The sequence below is a fragment of the Bemisia tabaci genome, chromosome 1 (genome assembly GCF_918797505.1).
Source record: "Bemisia tabaci chromosome 1, PGI_BMITA_v3".
Classification (NCBI taxonomy): Eukaryota; Metazoa; Arthropoda; class Insecta; order Hemiptera; family Aleyrodidae; genus Bemisia; species Bemisia tabaci.
In genome coordinates, this window is record NC_092793.1 from 19,251,629 (window position 1) to 19,272,377 (window position 20,749).

At 42.7% G+C, this 20,749-nt stretch overlaps 2 protein-coding genes across 2 annotated transcripts in view; both read left to right on the top strand.

The window, feature by feature from the left end:
* Snoo (Sno oncogene) overlaps positions 1 to 20,749 on the top strand; it is a 250,063-nt gene that overhangs the window by 72,275 nt on the left and 157,039 nt on the right. The gene's annotated exons all lie outside the window — the stretch shown is intronic.
* LOC140226069 (uncharacterized) overlaps positions 1 to 20,749 on the top strand; it is a 149,909-nt gene that overhangs the window by 39,303 nt on the left and 89,857 nt on the right. Inside the window, exon 5 of the mRNA XM_072306524.1 lies at positions 14,221 to 14,274. Coding sequence (XP_072162625.1) covers positions 14,221 to 14,274 — 54 coding nt within the window. The remainder of the gene's footprint in view (positions 1 to 14,220; positions 14,275 to 20,749) is intronic.

Genomic DNA, 20,749 nt, shown 5'->3' on the forward strand with positions numbered 1-20,749 from the left:
GGAATTGGGGCAACGCAATAACGCCAAGCTTTGATACGACAATTAAGTTTTATGGGCCTCCAATTAATACTGGCTGTTCCGGAGGGCAACCCGGGGCCCGGGGGCAATGGGAATTTGACAAGGAGAGAGTAAGAAGGGGCTCGGTTTGCCATTCCTCCGTGTTTAATTACGATTCATAGTCGGAAATGGGTCTAAGAAAATTATTTGCACGTAGCTTTTACAATACAGAGAAATTGAGTAGCTCATGTCGGAATGTCCCCAACTCCGGAAAAAAACAGCGCACAAATAGACATTTTGAAAAAATAAACTCCGGCCGTGAAAGCCGGACTTATGGACTGTGTAGACATACTCTGGGGGGCTGAAAATTGTTCTCAACTGCCTGACTCGCCACCTTACCATGGAAAAGCCTTAGAAATTGTGGAGGCCGAGAGTTTTTCTTCTTCTTCTTCTTGTTTGCGAGTTTTCTAATGTTCAACTCTCATAGATCAATACGACTTTGGCAGACATGCAAAGAAAATCGAAAAAATGTAACAAAATTTTGATCAGTGCTTTGCAGAAAATTGCGGAGATCAGAACAATCTACACCCCTGGACATACTGTCTGTTTCCGAGGCCGAAAGTTCCGGGTGTAGCACCCGGAGTAGTCAAAGCTACGGTTCCAGCACCTAAAACTGTAGGTAGTAACAAAATAAAAATTAAATTTCAGGTGAGAGGAAAGTATTTCTGGTCAGCCCTCGCCAAGAGCATTGCAGCCAAACATTTTGACATTGTGACATTCTTGTTCCTCCAACAGCACAATATGACCGTTTAAAACTTTGAAATTGGGTACTTTTCGAGGCAAACAAATTCCCTCTCTTCACAAAAATCTTTTCAATATGGAAGAGGAAATCGTAAGAGTTGCGTGGCCCCAGAAACCACCGTCCTGCAATGAGCTATTTTAATTTTTCCGAGTCGGTCAGTCGGATTCTCTCCATTACTTGTTTCGCAAGTATATTTCGTAATTTGAGAGCTAGATTATTCAGAATCCATTTTCAAGGTGTTTGCCGTATAATTATTTCTAGGCCGTTATAGTTGGAACGCGCTTTCATGACTAAGTACGTATTTAGTGTATTTTTTGAGTCGCATTGGGTGTTAGTCCTTCCTTCTCATAGTTGACCACCCGCGCGATGTGTCTATGCCTCTTAATCCCTCATAAAACGGTTAGTTATGATGGAAAATAATCCAGCGAAAATCTGCAACTGCCGTGTTAACTTTTGGGTCGTCGTGCCAAAACTTAGTAAAATTTAGCTAAAAATAAAAATTGAACTATTTGTGAACTCGAGTGTATTTCCTAGCTACTACACCGGAAGGCTTTAAATCCCTGTTAATAGAAAAAATCCAAGGCCTCCAGTACATCACCACCGCTGTAACTTTTGATCAAATTGAGATTTCATGAGAGCTCCTACATACAAGTCAAAGAGAATGATTTTAAGAACCCCCCAAAACTTTGAGGGGATCACCCTAAAAAGGGACTAGAATCAAAAGGGGTTAAAGGGTGGTGCGGGACTTTCGGGTTACCCTGTATACGTGTTAAGTTAAAGGCTCGGTAGAGAATGGCTGCTGTGATAATTTTTCTACTCATTACGGAGCGTGGAAGTAATCAAATAAGAATCAAAGAGCTTTTGTCCGCGCCCATGAGCTTCCCCCTGAACGAGCTTAAGTGTAGGGGCATTCGTTTTGGCACTTGATTACGCGGTGGAAATCGATTAGAAAAAGGGGATAATTAGAGACGCCTCAGTGACTCGGGTGACAGGCAAATAAATGGGCTTTGTGACACGTGATTTCATGAAGTCAACGCTCTCTTGAGAAGCCGCCGAAAGGAGTAAAAATGAATTAATAGAGGAGAAGAAACTGAAACAACGAGGCGTCAAGAATTTGAATTTGGGTGGCTCCTAACTCAGAGGAGCTTGCATTTCATTTTTCTCTGAATCGTTGAGAGGGGGGGGGGGGGGCATTTCGGTAGTTTTGTTAACGCCTAACTTTGCTTTGGATAATGCAATGTCTATTTTTTACCTATTATTTTCCCTCATTCAAAGAAGAATGCCTCCAAGAAAGAAAGAAAAATTGATGTTTGTGATTCCCAAGCGCTTTACAATGGGTTCGCTCAGAACGGAAAATCGGGGGCCCTTCTAGACGGGAAGTTTTGTAGGACATTTTAGATTGCTGAACTTTTCCAGACATTTTGAGAATTTGCGTTTTCTCCACATGATGGTCACTATTTCAAATGTTTTAATCGAAAACATTTGGAAGCTTTTCTCCAGGGAAGAATGGCTTGCCCCCTCTTCCCCTTGTATCCTTCAAGGTTAGCCACGACTTTACCCAAGTTTTTTTTTTTTGGGGGGGGGGGGGGGGGCTTTAGCTAATCAACATAATGCGCAAGAAAAATTTGAAAAGATTTCCACGAGTATCTTGTTAAAAACAGCAGGGGATTTGCGGATGACACATTTCCTGTGATTGCAACGAAAGTTCTCCGTGATTTCAATTTTAGGTCCTGGGGCATGGGGCATGACCGACAACAGCGCCACCGGGGTCGCTGCACGTCAACATGGCATCAAAATAGCCAACTGTTGAGTTGAGCTTCCGGCATTTTATCACGATCCAACGTGGGGGCAATTTCGTAATCTCGACATTTTTCTGATGTCTGTGCTCCAGGCCGGGGCTCAGCCTCCGGAGCGATGCGCGTGCTCACTGCAGCTCGTCTCGGACCCGGTTGTCGGAACGCCGATCGATCAACTTTCACCCCGTCGAATCGGGACGAAACTATCTTTTTTTCAGCGTAGTCTGGCAACGACGGTTCGGTCGCTAATCGGGCCGAGGCCTTCACGCAACGTTGAGCGTCCGATACGACGATTTTCCGATTTCCAGACGGATTTTCTAGCTCCTTCGAATTCGAATTTTGACGGACCGATCGAAAAACGGGCGTATTCCATAACGTTGCTATGCCTCGATAAAACCGCGAATTTATATCATATAGATTCGCGAAAACCTCAAATTTTGAGTTGTGCGGTTCTTGTACAACACGGCAGAGTTTTGGATCGGTCCCTTTCCGAAAGTTTTCATCGGCGCAAAATTTTCCACTCGCAATCTTTAATTTTACCGGGAAACAGTTCGGCGTTTTTACCAACAATTCCACATTTATTTTTACTTCCAGTAGTGCGTGAAAATTAGCAAAATGTCGGACAGAAATTGTGCAGCTATATAAAATTCTCATATACACGAGATAAAATCGTGGATCGAGTTCTACGAAAAGCCTGTAAGAAAAAATTGACGATTTAGATTCCCAGAGAGTGAGCATTTCATCGGGAGGGATTTGTAATTTCATATACGACGTTTTAGTTTCACGTGGTAGAATGTAAGTGTAATGAGTTTCGAACATTGACTGGGGATCACGTGCAACTGAAGCTTTCAACGGAACGTTGGATTTTGTCATCCAGCTGTGCAGTCTGTCCCTTGAAGATGGATAAGGGGTTTAAATGCTGAGATGCGCGGGTTCGAAGGGATGCATCGGAACGTGGGACGCGGCGTGCTGCAATCGGAGGGACGGGAGAAACGGCCAATGCTTACCGGTTTCAAACTAAACTTACATGGGGTTAAAACAATTATTCTCTAAATATTTTCTTAGCCGGAATCCCTTTGTGACGGGCGAGAGGCGAGCCGGGCCTGCGACGAGTCGTCCCTGATAATTGGGACCAGTTTCTCGGAAGCATGATATGTAACATGGAATCGGGATTAGAATTAAATTCGCTCCGATGCACTACATCTGCGCGTGAAATCGGACAAAGGGCCGCTCCTTTCCACTCGTCCGCCGTACTGTGCTCCGCTCAGTGGCCAAATCTGGATCAAGGAGGCCCAAGTCCCAATTTCGGTGGCCAAATTCGAATTTTGGTGCTCCACTGTAGGCAAGGTGTCTACAAGTCCGGAATTTCTGGAAAGTCCGGATATAGTACTGATTTTTTAAGGTGATTCGATGGACGCCATATTTTGTGTCAGAAAGGCATGCGATATATCGCATCCATTGGTTCCATTTTTTCAGCTACTCGTTATTTTCCTCCAATTTTGAGATCGCAATTCTGTTGTCAGGAGACTATAGCACTCACTTACCAATTTTAACAAAGAAATTCAACGTAATAAAGGCGTGGTTTTTGTAGAGAGAAAACGTCGCATTCGAGTACAGTTTCGATATCAGTATCGAATGCGATGTTTTCTCTCTAAAAAAACTACGCCTTTAGTACGTTGAATTTCTTTGTTAAAATTTGTTAGTGCGTGCTTTAGTCTCCTAACAACAGAATTGCGATCTCAAAATTGGAGGAAAATGACGAATAGCTGAAAAAATGGAACCAATTGATGCGATATATCGCATGCCGTTCTGACACAAAATATGGCGTCCATCGAATCACCTTAAGGACGGTCCGGAAATACTGAAATGTGCGGAAGAGCCGCGCGAAGGTCCGGAATTTTTTTCTTTTTTGTCGCAATTTGAGCGAGAAATTCAAATTTTTGAAATTGTTCGAATTTCGTCGATTGGAGGCACTGAAAAAGTACTGAAGTTTTCGTCGAGGAGGTACTGAATTTCTGTAGAATGTACTGAAAAAGTACTGTAAAAGTACTGATTTTCGGCCGGCCTGTTTTAGTCGACACCCTGATATAGATTTCCTCCAACTTTTCCGCAGGATCCTGAGATAGTATGGAATTGTTTCAACTTTTTTTTTTCTTTTTCAAGAGTAAGTAAATGACGATGAGTTGGAGAAATTCCAGAGACAGACCGGATATAGAACAATAATTGCTGCGGCGTTCGAAATGATATCCAAATCTGAAAAAATTTCTGAGGCGTGGCTCTCAATGCTGGATCTTCCGCATTTTAAGCCTAGTATTCACGAATGGTTTTTAGTGTCATATTTCCTTTTCTTTTCAATCCTCCCTTTGCACTTAAGAAACAGTCTAGAAAATATATGGGAAGTTTTGAAAACTGCTCTTGAAAGTGCAGTTCTCATCTACAAATTCGAATCGCCAAAATTCAACGGAGGATCTAAATTTCGATTGATTCTTTGCATAACCGGAATTTACCGAGTGGTCTTAGCACGATAATATTCCTGGCCACTAAATTAAGCAATTACAGGCTTAGTCATGATAAAACTGTCATCGGAGCTGAAGAAAATGTGTTAGAATGGGAATGATGTCACAAAGCTGTATATTTTCCGAATTTTTAAATCCATTTGTCTTCAAATCCCTACATCAATCCCATCTTCCTTTCAAATCTATTCGTCTTCAATTTCCAATGTCAAATACTTGTAAAAAATACCGTGAGCTCAGCAGCGAATCAAGTACTTTCTCATGTTCCTCGTAGTTTCTCGTTCAAATTCTCCATCGAAAGATATCCCTGCTCGGTGGCTGCTTGGTTCCACTTTGCCGAAGAGAATCGCTCTTAACACCCCGCGATAAATGACTATTAAGTCGTGTTCTGTCGCACAGTGGATCGAGTCAATTAGAGAGGTTGGTCTTGCAATTTTTAACCAAAACTGTAAATTTTGATGTTTAATTTGTTATATTTTAAATTTTAAGGGGTGTTTCTGAAGGAGAATCTTACGAGGAAACCAATGGAACTACTTTTAAACCCTCTTAGGTCTGTATGAACGGAGTTAAAGACGTTTAAAGTTTCCAAATTTTGTCCGACCTCTCCTATTGACTCGATCCACTGTGAGGCGCCAGGGCAAAGGTGAGCCTCCGCTTCATCCCTCGACGGAGCGAAAGGCGAAAGGGGCTCCCGACTCCCTTGCGCTGCGCAAACAAACACCGGGACGGCCTGGACCTTTTTTTGCCGGTTTTCGGTACCGCACCGTGGCTCCCCGGTCTCAAGTGGCCGCACTTAGCCCATCTTATACTCATTAGCCGGTGAATTATGAGATGTCGACGGGTAAATCTTCGCCGCGCCTATAAATTATTTACTTTCTCAATATTTGTATGCACTGAATTAATCGAGCTCCTGCCATGCCGCTGCATTATGTCGTGCATTATCGCCGATGATTAATTACTTTTAAATTATCTCCCGTGTTGATTTTTTCGCTTTTTTTCGCCCGTCGCGACACCGGAGACCAGACGAACCTGATGTACCGTGAGCTTCGTATCGGCTTTGTTCCCGATAAATCAGTCCCTGTTTCGCTTGCACCAGGGAAACGATGAGGCGTTACAGCATCGCTATGAGTTAACTCCCAAGGAAGGGTTGCCTGGCTTCAGAGGCGGGTCCATCGATTCGGAAACACTGGCTCTTCTCCATTTAAATCTGTGTTAAATATCGATTTTAGTCGGGACACCTGGCCTCTCCGAGAATCGATACATTTCCATAGGTTTAAGTGGAGAAGAAACCATGTTCAGAATTTGCTGGATCCGCTGATGCCTGTCTTCACTGTTATGCACTATCTTACTTCGTATGAACGTTCAAATGTTCTTTAAAAAAACCATTGGTTTAAAACTTTTCTAAAGGATCTGCGAAAAGGATACTGAAAAGGGGCCTTATCTCTCGAGAGTAAACTGAGATCCGAATTTAGGGGAAGAAGTCAAAATTGGCGATTTCAAGTTCTCAACAAAAAATACCGAAACTTCAAGAAATCATAACTCTCTGAATGTTTGAGCTTTCGATGGAAAAGCCCAGATTTTCTTAACCTATGGAGTGGTGCTACTAACTCAATTTTAATTTCCGAAGACGAGGTCCCTTTTCACAGATCCGGTTACATTTATTCTTGAAATTTTCAACACTTCAGAAACGCACAAGAATTTCTGCTATTCATGATTTTTTTTAGAAAATTTATTTTATAAAAACTCGAATTCAAAAAATTGAAGATAAATAAACGAAACACGCGAACCCTTAAAACAACTGTTCTGCATGCATCAAATGAAAATTTTCATTTTTCCGTAGTTATCGAAGCAAGATATTAAAATGTGGCCAATGTTCTAGCCGGTCCGAACGGACGTCGCACGGTGGACCGAGTCAAACGGAGAGGTTGGACAAAATTTGGAAACTTTAAAAGCTTATAGTTTTTACAAAACTTTGAGGTTCCAAAAGTGGTTTCATTGGTTTCTTCGTGATATTTTATATCCGTAGCATCCCTTAAAATTAAAATTGTGAAGAGATAAACGTTAAATTTCACAATTTTTGTTAAAAATTTCATGTCCGACTTCTTTCATAGACTCGATCCACGGTGCGTCGTCGTCGGAACACGACTTTGTGACACGTGCGTCTGTGCCGTGGGCCATAATCTGTGATTGCGGTCATGACGCAAAGTGGCGTTTAGGGAAGTTACCCTGCCGGAACGCGAAAATATCTTAAGCCGCTTGTAGGCCGCGATACTTTCTGGTAATTAATTTCCCTCTCGGTCCCGGAAACTCGCTCAAAAATTACCTGTCAGTCCCCTCGTTAGCCTGGCGTTTATGCCTCCAAATCTACTTAAAGTCGAATAAATTTATTTTCCCCTATATCGAGCTGTGGGCTAGGAGGAAAAACGGTTCGCGCGCCTCTCTCGGGGATTCGCTGGGGCCCTGTCAATTAAACTAAAATTTAAACACGTAGAACTATCTAGATTCGTCCCGTATTTAGTCACGCTGACTAGTTTTACGACTGGATCTCGAACTTAATTAATTCAGCTGCAGGTGAGTTGATAGTGCACCGATTCGCTCAGTGGGGATAGAGGATTTGCCTCCAGGTTCAAAAACCTGGAAGTGCCTCTGATAGTAACTTCCTATGCACTCCTTAACTACGTGTAGAGTACGTGTTTTCTACTTTTCGAGGGAACATAGATCATCACCAATCATTGGCGTATTATCCCCCCCCCCCCCCCTCTCAGCAAGAGAAGAATTGAACGTTGAGCAAAGTTTCCTAAACACAATTAGCAAATTTCTCAATGATGACTGACTCAGATTACTCGGAGTTGAAAAATACCAATTTTTTTTTGACAAACCGGGGGTCTGCCTCTTCGATAATCGGATCGACCTCCAAGGCATCTATATGCAGTTTGTTCTTTTCTCTGAATGAATATCAATAATAGAAATCCGAGAGAAAACTAACTGTGTACTCGGCATTTTTCTCTGAATAATTTGACTTATTTTGCATGTAGGAAAAGGGGACCAAGTCATCAAACATTTGGAAAAAAATAAGAATTTTTGCATGAAATATTGACTCTCTTGGTCAGATATGAAGAAAGCCTCCATATAAACTTGGCCACTTATCTCCATAAGAAATAATGAATAAACACGGCATCACTCGATGAAACCTCTTGTGTTGTGAACATTTGTGATGTGACCAAAAAAAAACTCTGTTCCTTTCTGGTGAACTCGATGCACTTTGCCCCGAGGTCCAGAAAGGGAAGAATTTTTCCGTGTGTACGCTAGGTCCGCATCTGTCGGGGTCATTTCAAGCGAGAGTGCATAATTAATTGTGAAGAACTAATTACCCACTTGAGTTTGAATGAAATTCCCTTGATTTCGGATTAAAACGACCAGAAAGCTCGTAACTCGGTCTGGTCGCCCCCTGAAATTCCTCTCTTCGCCGACGCGCTCTTCTAAACATGAATTATTATGACCGCTGCACGCTGGCTGCATCCACGATTTACAGCCCCCGCCTATTTCGGCAAGTCCTCCTCCTCTTCTTCTTTTTCCGCTCCTTTTTCTTATTCTTCCTTCTCCTATCTTCTTCCTTTTTCAGTTATTTCAAATCCCCGCTATACGATTTTCCCGCCGATCAAGGACCTCGCTTATCTGATGTATCCGTGAAGAGCGGCTCAAGTGTATCATGACGTTTTTCGTGTTACAAGGTTAGCGGCCCTTTTGGCCCCAAGAGCTCCATTTTTCGAACCGTCCGCACTCTCCCCTTGGTACTCTAACCTGATCTCTCCGAGAATCGATACGTTTCCATAGGTTTAAATGGAGAACAAACAATTCAGGCAACTTCTTGGATTCGCCAATGATATCGTCAATCAGAACCAAATGGCGAGGCGTGAAAGATCGATTATCGATGTCTTCCCATTTGAAGCTGAGGTAAAGAATCGATCATTACGGTGCTCGTTGCAAACACCCTGTTTATCGATCCTTTTCCATAGGTTTGAATCGGTGCTCCCACTCCATGTTCGTCCAAAGTTCCGGGATTCGGAACTTTTTTGTTCCGATTTCTCCCGCTCCATGACTATCAAAAGTTCCGGGATTCTTAGCTTTTTCAGAAGTTCCGAGAAAGTTCCTGAAAATGCGAAACATCCGGAACACTTCGGGAATTTTTCCGGGAAAAATTCAGGAAAATATCGAAATTTCCGGCTTTCGGTACTAGTTCCGGGAAGTAGGAGCACTGATTTGAATGGCAGATCAATCAATATATCGCAAAGCTCGCCACTGTGAGAACCATTTTAAGTCTCTTAAGGGCGACTCTACGACGAGCTACCGGACCCGTTAATGATATGGACGTATTTCTGCCAAACGGAACTGTGTGCATTGAGACATGAGCCATGAGACCCACAAGAAGGTATGCATAACAGGGCTCACGTCGTAATTCGCATAGCTCCGTTTGGCAGAAATACACTCAAATGCACTCCATGTCTAGGAGGAAGTCGTCCTTGCTCGCGGTCGAAGTCTGCCGGTGGTCAGAGGGTGCGTCACACATGAGCGGGCTCAACGGGCCCCGAGTCGGTGGCGCACAGTGGATCGAGTCAATAGGAGAGGTCGGACATAATTTGGAAACTTTAAAAGCTCATAACTCCGTTTATACAAAATTTTGAGGCTTTAAAAGTGGCTCCATTGGTTTTCTCGTGAAATTTTCTTCTCCAAGCACCCCTAAACATTTAAAATATGACGGAAAAAATCGTCAAAATTTCCAGTTTTAGTCGAAAATTTCATGTGCGACCTCTTCGATTGACTCGGTCCACTGTGTGGCGTCCAGGACGAGCACGAGCCCGGGAGTGGAACCGGGTTGCGGCCGACCCGGGCCCCGCGGAGTGCAATGGCGGATGACGAGGACGAGATTGAAAATAATGAGAACGCGTCTAGTCTGCGCAAGGTCGCTGGCTACACCCTCGACTTGGACTCCGACAGGAGTCGTTGACCCACCGCTGCACCGCGCCGCGCCGCCGCCTCAACCGCACGCCGCACAGTGCCGCGACGACGTCCAGACGTCGACCCGGCGAAAAATGCGCAGACTCAGGCCGGAAGGTGCAGGCTCAGCGTCTTGATCCGGAGACGATTTTCAGGGTGTCCCAAAGTTCGACGCGAATATTTTCACAGGTGATTTTTAGCATCAGAATAAGATCAGTTCTACAGAGGTCTAATTTTGTCGGTTCCACTGTGCTAAAATATACTTAGGACGGGTCTCGATTGCACTTAAGTCCGGCTTAGCGCTTCTGATTGGCCGGTGGTGCGGTTTGGACTCATCGATGGATGTTGCACTACGTGCGAAAGAGCCGACAAAATTCGGCCCCAGGATTCATCAGGACCTCGAGAGAGTGATTGTGTCACGCCTCTGTGACGGACCAGTTTCCAAGAGTTATTCACTTTATGCAGTCAATTAAGGGAAATTCAAACAGGTAATTAAAACGGTGAAATGGAGTAGAGTACCTGGCTCTAGGACGTTTTCTCATGAAATTTACTCATAACATCTATCATCCTTATCATGATTTCGAGTTTTTTTAGGTAAGATTTGTGCTCAGCGCATAAAAGAACGCTCAATTGCCAATTTTCATGAATTTTTATTCAAAACTCCTTTCACAATCAAGGGAAAACTATTCTTTTGGAATATAGGGGAGATTAGTCTACAGAAAAAGATTTTTGCCCCCAAAAATGCTTAAAATTAGATTTCCCTCTATGTAAGCGGGAAAAAGTGACTATAGGTATCAAACCTTAACTAATTATCAAAACTACTAGTTGACTGACGTCAGTGAGTACTAATCTCAACTCGCGATCATCTTCTCTTTTTTTTCTCCATGGACGTCACAGGTTTGTTTGATGTGTCCATCCGGCAAGGTCCTTATTAGTTAGACATTTTTCCGCACATGCGATTCCATTTCCGTCATACATCCATGCCTTAAATATTTAAAATATATTTTTTAAGGAAAGTAATGAATACTTTCTGATACAATGGCTAGAATTGCGAATAATATTTTCAGAAAATTTACAAGGAGGAAATCCACAAATTTTCCTGGTTTACCAGGGAAAATTCGGAAATTTTCAGGGCTTACGTTATTTTTCTTCAGCGCTGCAGCATGATGGAAAGTAATACTGTTGATGAGGAGTCGAATGAAATTTCAATTAATAACTTCCAGACTAGATTTCTCGTTTATTTAACAGGTAATATCGTCGTTTTTAACAGCGTTTATGTTATTTCGTCACTCTAACTAATCTAATGCAGGTATTTTCGATCCTGATTTTAGTTTTTTTTATCAATTTTAATCCATCGAATTATTGATTTTAGGCGAGGAAAGCTGCCTCACTAAGAATCGATTTTTTACGTCCAGTGCAGGGGGACCTATAGAAGAACGTCATGGTATTCGCGAAAAATTTGTTGATCGTGGAATTCCATGTACCTACAATCATCAAATTTCCACTCGTGGGTTAAAAAATTGGGATCTTTTTATTGCTTTTTGATTCCGAAAATCGTGAATATGTCTTGGAATTGTTTTTCTGAAAATTGCCGATAAGGACATTTTTTGTAAATCGATCATGACATGCAGTCATGGAATTATTAGGAACTCTCTTGTTAAAAAGTGCTAGACACCCTGTTTTTGAAAAAAAAAAAAAATCAGGGATTGTACTTTTCAGATACTTGCCGGAATATAAATTTCAAGAGACATGGACCTCACAAAACTTATGCAACCTTACAGCCGAGAAATGCCGAAATTTTGGTTCGAATTCTTTCAACGTGATTTTTATCTCTTTTTAAGACCGTCAGGGTGAATGCTGGGAATGTCGGGGAATTGTCAGGGCATTATTTATTACATTTTGCTAGCAACCCTGTACATATCTCCGCCTTGAAATCACACGCAAAAGCCGACACACACCACGAAAATTTGGAAAATCATTAACGCCTTAGCAGTCGCTAAGCAAGTTACTCGGACGATTCCAGAGATCAGAATTTATTCGAAATATTTTATGTATTTGCTGTATTCATACACTCTCGGAGCTGTTGTAATCCTTTTTTTACTTTTGTTTTCCTTATTGCCTTCGGAAGGCGCGATGTCTCGCCGCACCTTCCGAGCTTCACATCTAAAAAGAATCCATCATTTATTTCCTAATGAAAATAGATAGTCGCCAGGAATGCTGCATCTTGAGCCTCGCTTGAGAGTTTTCAAGATCGCCGAATATTCGAATTCCGAACTCTCAAGTTGCATCCCTCCCATGATTTCTCGAACCAGGACCTTCCAAACTCGGAAATCTTATATACGGAGCTTGTATGATTTCACCTATATGTATTCCATGCTGCTTAGGTTACGCCTTATGTCTTGTCTAAAGATGAATAGGTATTACAATCAGTATGCTCTTCCATACGGTCGCTCGTTTTTACCGAAGCGTTAATTTTCACCGTTCCCGCCATACGACAAAAAATGTACTTCATTATGGGCTTCTTACGCATCTGATTTTAACATTCTCCATCTCAGCCGTGCGACGAATTTCCTAGAACCTAAAAAAATTATCGTTTTAATTACTTAATAGAGATAGGGCCCTTCTTCTGTTATTTTCGCAGCAACTTCTTTCTTCCGGTAGCCTCCTCTGTTTGTTTAGTCTGATAAATTCATTTTTTTCTCGCGGGACCGGCGTTATGCACTAGATGTAGTTCACGTTTGTGGGCATACATGTTTATCTTAAACTCAATCTCCTCTCGCATGGTAATTTGAATGTTTTTTTCTCTCTCACTTTTTGTTCATCCTCTCTATAGCCGCGCTACGCCATGATCACTTATTTACTTTTCAGCTTAAGCTCTTCAGAGAAGCTTCATAGTTCCCACAGGATTCCTCTCCCATTTTGTAACTTCAGTTAGTAATTCAGGTTTTAGGTGAGTTGTCCGTTCAAAAAGGCGTAACGTTCAACTTTTACCAGAACAATTAGAGGAGTTGTTGCTCATTAAATGTATGGCTCAACTGTCACGATGAGAGCATTTTGCTATATGAGCAACGCTTCTTTTTGCTCCAGCAAAAATTTCCAATGGACCCACTTCGATGGCCAAGGGATACCACCCATTGAAGATTGAAATTTGAATTGAAGATTTTACAGAACGAAGAAAAAACTTCGCCATCTTTATAATTTTAAGGATAGGTTTGCACTTTTTTATGAATTACATTGTCATTGTAGCTCTTTCATGTGGGATTGGAAATCAACAAAAATATCAGTTCGTGTATTTTATACTTCAAAACGCGGCAAAGTCGACAACCAATTCTCGCCAAAATTGTCAGCTAGGTGGTACTCTCATTAGCCCTTCATTCCTCGTTTATCTTAAGACGATAGCACTAGCCACCAACTCCAGCTCTTTCTCGCTGGATCAAGCCTGCTTTTCCAGCACAACGCGGCAGATCCGCGAACATATTTTATGATCGAAGCCGTGGAATGTTCCAGCGAGACAGTTATTACGACGTCATCGGGACGTCAGAATGGCACGGCGCGGCGTCTTGGAAGTGACGTCCCGTTCGATTTCGCTCGCCGTCTATTCGCATCCCCCGATCTCTTTATAGTTATACGGTTTTTTTAGTATTATTTCCTGAAATTCCCCCGTATTCCACCGCGCGCTTTTATTTTTCCTCGTTGCCGTCTACTTCTTCGCCTTCCTCGCGCTATTTTTATCGTGGCTTCTTGCCACGTACTTCGGCGAGAAAAATTCCGGAAAATTCGCAGCGGAATTTTCTCCGGAAAAACGTGCGGAGGATGCTGAACCCCTCAAGCACAACAGCTGGGAGTTGATTTTCATCGAGTCAAATGCCATGTTTTAAAATTTCAAGTGGCCCAGGTCTATTAGCTGTGTGAAATGACAAATCCTTATTCATCAGTTGCATATAGTTAGTTAATTTATTTAGAGACATTCAGCATGTCAGGCTATTAATGTATTTGTAAAGAATGTAAAAGATGGATGCATGTAAACAAATTCAGATTTTTAAATTAAGGGAGGCAAAAAATTTCAATGAAACCCAAACGAACATGTATCAATGGATATTTGTTTTCTTTGTTTCAGGTATGTTCCATTTCATTACTCCCCATGTTCTCTTCCTGTGGATTTGATGAATTGGTGAGTCCTCTTTCTGACGTGTTTTTTTCGCTTAATGAATGTTATATTAGCGATGTCAAGCGTAATGAGACATCTAAGAGTAATTTTTTGCGGTATTCCAATTTTCCAAATTTTTTTATGTATTCAATTCCATTTTGGCTAATTCAATTTTATTCCGGAAGTCCACTTTAGCTCTTTTTTGTCTGTAGGCTTAATCTGAAACTTATTCCTACTAGGCCCCTGTCGCCAACAAACCTGCTGCACCGATCAGTCGACGTCTCAAAGGGGCATCGTGGAGGGGGGGGGGGGGGGGAAGCATCGAGGGGGCTGTTGCGCCGCTTGAAAATCTAGCGCAGTTTTAATGAGAATGACCCGTCGAGGACCTTCTAATTACCACGTCTGATTGAGCACCATCAGGTTTAGCCTAGCTGCCTTGACCTCTATATTACGAGATCGGTGAAGGAGCGCGTCGGCCGGGGGGGGGGGGGGGTAGGGGGGTCTGCAAATGCCTCGCCTTGCCGTCGGGGACAGCGGGGGCAGTAACGGAGGGGGGCCGGGGGGCCCCGGCAGAGCGTTGAACCGGACCCTGTGCCCCGATCGGCGACCCATGCGGACGAAAAGCAACTTGGCGACTCCCCCCCTCCCCCGAGGCACAGGAGATCCCCCTCCTCCCCCCCCCCCCCCACGTCGGTCGGCGAGTTCGCTCCATTGCACCGAGACCTGACTCGACCTAAAAGTGAACAAGGAACTGAGTATCACACTTTCCTGCACTATTCAGGTCATCCCAAGGAGGAAGACGCCGTCTGAAGTGTTCGTAAATGAATTTTACTCGGTAGCGGGGAAATTACAATTCCTGAATGGGCTCTACGGGGTGCAAACGTATCAGCGCAGAATTCCTGCGACGTCCATGAACTCATCAACGTTTTTATGCTCTTTCGGCCAATGTTGGCCTGGAGAACCTTATCGCTTGACCTGGAGATGAAGAAAAGTATTTTAGCGGGGTTGTCACTGAGACGCTAGATTTTTCGGTGTATTTAACAGCAGAGAAGAATTTGCAGGTGTCTGAATTATGAGGAATTTTATTTTTAAATAGAAACTACCTAGCGAATTGAACACAAGAATATCTTAAGTTTGTAAACTGAACGATGTTTGGATAAAGTTCCAATCCGCGAAAATACCTACTTAGCTGTCCTATGACGCGACGGTCTGAAGGACGTCCAAAGTTGAAATAAATTTCTCTCCCGTTCCCTGCACTAGAAAAAAATTGTAAAAAATACTGTAAATTCATGTCATTAGGTACCTACTCTTGTAAAGCAACCTTGCATCGCTGGTCGGAGGGCCTGAAGTGGATGAAATCATGGCACCCACCTTGTTTTTCAAGAGGCATTATGATCATTCTAAATTTAGGAATCGTTAAAACTTCTCGTACACGAATCACTTTCTCGACTCGCCACTCTTTTTTAACAGCACGAGAAAGTCCCCTCGAATCGTTTTAAAACAAGGAAAAGAGTTAATTCCTCGTCGATTTAAAAATTAAATGAACAGAACTCGGTCTGGCCGGTATCACTTCCGGCCAATTTTAAATGTCATTGGCATGTAGCTCGTCCGTAAGTCGATAATCGGCGGCCGCCATTACGTATTCGATATTGTTTTCAAATGAAGCAAGTGCGGTATGCATATGAAGTCATGCGCCTAAAAACAAGGAATGTTACATTCAAAGTCCACTGCACATTCGTCGTTTTCCAGGTAGAAGGCCTCTAACTACATGGCATGCATCATGCCACCGACGACGTAGCGTCATACCCCACGTGGATGTTCAGAAAGAGACATGCACCCTCGCCCAAGTAGTGCATCGACCTTGAAACTTTTAGCCATTTTCCTCATTTTCTCTCGATCCATGTCTCCATCGAGGTTTTAGAGTAAAGTTACGCTGATATTTTCAGAGTTTCCATCGTCCGGAAAGCCGGGAAAGTTGCGGCCGCCGGGAAAAGTCACAAAACAGTGTGGGTAACGCGTCGACTCCTACTTACCGTCGCACAATGGATCGAGTCAATTGGAGAGGTCGGACAAAATTTGGAAACTCTAAACGCTTGTAACTCCGTTAAATCAAAACTTTGAGATTGTAAAAATTGTTTCATTGGTTCTCGCGTAAAATTGGCAGCTAGGAGCACCCCTCAAAATTTACAATGTGACGAATTAAACATCAAAATTTGCAGTTTTAGTCAAAAATTTAATATCCGACCTCTCTAGTTGACTCGATCCACCGTGCGTCGGTCCTCAATGTTTTTATCCATTAATTGAATCCTTATAGAAGTTAACGTTTAGTCCAAAATTAAGAGGAAGTCAGCGTTTTAAAAAAATAAATAAACAAGTGGTCAATAAAATTTGTTTGAACCGAGAGAATGCCTCAAGTTGAGAAAAGACTCTTTAAATTTACAGAGCAAAAATCGGAAGTTATCGTTGTTTTCTGTGCTTTATTAGCCACCATCAGGGAGTCAGACGGATATTTTCGAGGCGCGTCGAGACAGGACAGCGATCACGTAAAGCTGCGCTTCCACAGACAACGCGCGATGCTTGCTTGGCAAATATGCCCCTATCCGTTAAGTACCCCCCCCCCCCCCCCCCCCCGAAAAAAACAATCTGAAGCAAAATTAGTATTTAAGCAAGGGCTGAATCTTTTCATGGTTGCTTACTCTCACAATAGAATCATCTCAAACTGGCCTTTCGTCGCTGTAAGACGATTTGCGTCCGTGACACCGGGCAGGGGCAGGTTTAAAATCATTGCACCCGCCCAACTCTCCGACGCGCGCTGCCTGTAGAACCGTAGCCTAACACGTTTTCGCTGCTTGGCAAATAAATTTTGCCTGGGCGAAAATAGAGCGCAGTTGCCGAATCGTCACAAAAATTACGCCGTTACAGTTGGAAACCCGCGTTAACTGTAGATTTCAGTACTCAAATCACAACCCGCGCCGGCTCTGCACGGCACAGGTCACCTCTCTACAATTATTTACCGTGTCATCTATATAATTGCGGCGCCCCCAGCCACCCGCCGTAACGGAATTTCCACCACTTTTCACATTCTAAAGTTTTAACATTTTAAAGTTCATTTTTAACAGTGAGCAAAATTGGAAGGAGCCGAGGGGAACTTCGTGGCTGCCAACGTGAACTGGACTTCATTTTGCAATTAGCAACTACAATTGCTAGCTCAGTCGAAGAAACACCTATGCACATAGCGAAAATAATGGTCCATTATGTTGTTTCTGAACCGAGCTAGGGATTGTAATTCCGAATCTCGAAGTGTAGTCCAATTATAGACGAGTGGTAATTTAGATCATTTAAAGTCGAATTTTCACGATTAAGTCGTTTCGTCACTTTGAATGGTAAGAAGTAATACACACCCACTATACTTACCCAGGGTGTCTAAAAGTCCGGAATTTCCGGAAAGTCCGGAAACTCCGGACTGTTTTTTAAGGGCGGTCCGAAAGCACTGAAAAAGTGCGGAAATTTCGCAAAGAAGTCCAGAATATTGTTTCATTTTTTTGGCGTCTTTGTCGCAGTTTGAGCGAGAAATTCAAATTTTCGAAATTTTTCAAATTTCGTCAGTTGAAGGTATTGAAAAAGTACTTAATTTTTCTGTTGAGGAGGCTCTGAATTTTTTGGGAATGTCCTGAAAAAGTACTGTAAAAGTACTGATTTTCGACCAGCCTGTTTTAGTAGACACCCTGTTACAATCATCATCGGTTATAATGTATTAAAATCTGAGATCATATTTATAGAGCTATACGTGTGGTTGGGTCATGGTTTTTCCTCCGTGCGATACTCAAAGGGCACCAGCTTGACAATATGAGCCCTGCCAGCGTTGTTTAAATGAATAATTTAGTCATTACGGAGTCGACATGACCGCATGGTAACCGACGGCGAGCGAATTCGCACCGAGCTCGAGCCTGCATGCGCAATTCATGAGACCGGTCAATGCTCCCTCCGCGCGATCGAGTTGGTGCACTTGGCTTTGAGTCAAAAGGTCCTGGATTCGAGTCCCAGAATAAGCGTCCGTCGCTCTCACTCGCATTCCGCCGTTGATTTTTCGCAGCTTCGCTTTTAATTCTGCAATAATACCATGCCACGTTGATAATGCTGTTCCTCTCCTTTTCCTTTTCTTTGGGTTTTTTTTTTATTTATTTAATTTTTTTTTTTTATTGTTTGAATTTTTGTTGCCTTCTCAACGAGAAATATAAACAATTATTTTACATTATGAGGTAGTGTTGCAGAATGCCTCGACAGTTTAGAGGCATTTTTTCTTAACTTATCCTTTTTCTGTGACCATACAATTTAAAAAAAAAAAAAAAAAAAAAAAAAAAAAAAAAAAAAAAAAATTTGCTCGTGTGAATTTATTTTAACATAATCAGGGACTTTGAACATTACAGAGTAGAGGAACAGTCTCCAGTTTCTTTTTTCTCTTTCTATCCTTTTTTGAAAAATTGAGATGTTAATGATTCAAACTGTAACAAGTCTTAAAATCCTCAAATGTATTCAAAGAAAAATGCAGCACTAAAATCGAATTCGTAAGCATCAAAAAGTGAGTCAGAACTTTCTTTCCGTCGTACGGCTCCTTGTAATGTTGAAACTTTAAGACGTATTTTTTGAGATAGCAAAAATTGCTCTTACCTCCTTTGTCCTCCAAGCGCTTCAAGTTTAATAACATCCTATCTTTTGAAAAACGGCGAATCGTGGTGAAATTTGGTGGACATTATTGCAGTCAATTAGGAGCTCTGATCTGAGTTTTGCACCTCGGTTTTACTCTCGGAGGAACGATGACGCGGAGTGGCAAGCCTGCGACGAGTGCGATGCATTTTACCGCGCTTTATTTAGACTCCAAAGCTCTGCCAAAACATGCGAAACTACGCCGCGCCGCGGGAAAGTTCGGCTCCCGGCCCGATAGGAAACGGAGGGTTGCGCGTCCACGATGGAGTCCAGGACTTGAGCCAAAAGTGAGATTCTTTCGCTTTAATATCGTGTATAATTTCTGCTAACAATTGTAGCACCTCTGCGCACTGTTGTCAGACGGTGCTTTGCGAGCAGGTATTGATGCACGGTGAAACTACAAAAATGCGTGTCTCTCTTGCAATTTCTGAAAATCTCCAAGCTTAAAATTTTTTGAAACCAAATCCTGTAACACAAAAGGCAGAAGAAAAGTTGAGTACTAAATCCATCGAAGCAATTTCTATGCGAGCAGATAACATTAAAGAGTTGTTCAAAATGTGTATACTTATCTTTTGAGAGGACGCAAGAATGAAAGTCAAAATTTGGTCTAATTTTTCGCTCTCCCTTCTTCCACAACCTCGTCCACGGCCTCGTTGATGATGCTGCAACCATTTTCGACGAACTCTTGATCCGACATCATTTTCCACGCATCGAAGTCGCATTACAAGACCACCCTTATCTCACCAGGAGCATCCATAAGTTTCGAGGATTTCACGGGTAGGAGTGAAGAAGGGGGGTGAGGGCGCACGGAACGTCTGTCGACTCGAGTTGAGGAAGGAGTTTTCAAATTTTGAGAGGTTCTTTCATTAAATCCTCCCTCTGCGCGCACCTCGCCGCCTAATAAGAGCCAAATCCTATTTTCACTGGGAAAAGGAAAAAAGAACTCCCCCCCCCCCCCTATTCTCTGACAGTCTCTCGGAATCCGAGCCTCCCCCCCTCCCTCCCGCGCGTCATCTCGCGTATCCCTGAGGGGACGGGACGCGCGCCCCCTAAAAACCGAACCCGCCCCGTTCCCACCCCACTTTCACCCACCTCATAGCCCCCCAGCCGTCAGTGAGGGAACAATTTGCATTGAATTCTTTTATCAGGAATGGTTTGCCTCGTTGGATTCCCGTCTTTTTTATTCGGTTTTTTACGATCTTCGCTGGACGGGAAGGGAGAGGAAACCCGAACAGGGCTGTCAGTGTGCAGCCTCCTTTTTTATAAATGACACACGCCTTCCCTCCAAAAGTACGGATTCGGTTTCATTAATTTCCCTAATAATATCTGAATTCGATCGATGGGTTATCCAGCGACACTAATCGATAGATTCGGGGTTCTTGACAGTCGGGAACACAAGGATTTTTATTTGGCAGAAAGCTCCCGTAAGAACCCAGATGGGGAGACCTCAGCATCTAAATTAAGAATAAAATCGCTAAAATTAAAAAAGAAAACCCAAAACTTCCCTAACTTAATTTTGTCCCAGACAACTTTTCGAAAGGTCCGCTGCCCTCTCTCTTCAACGGTGAAAGTGCGACTGCTCCAAAAAAAAAAAAAAAAAAAAAAAAAGTAAGGAAAGTTTTGAGTTTTTTTTTTAAATTTTAGCAATTTCTTTCATAATTTCAGAGTAATTTCCTTATTTTTTAACCTTTTTTCATTATTATTTCTTGAGCATCTACTTTGTCAAATCAGTCAGTCTCAGAGATACATTTTCTCTGCATAGTCACGATGCAATAATTAGGCATGCATCTATTGC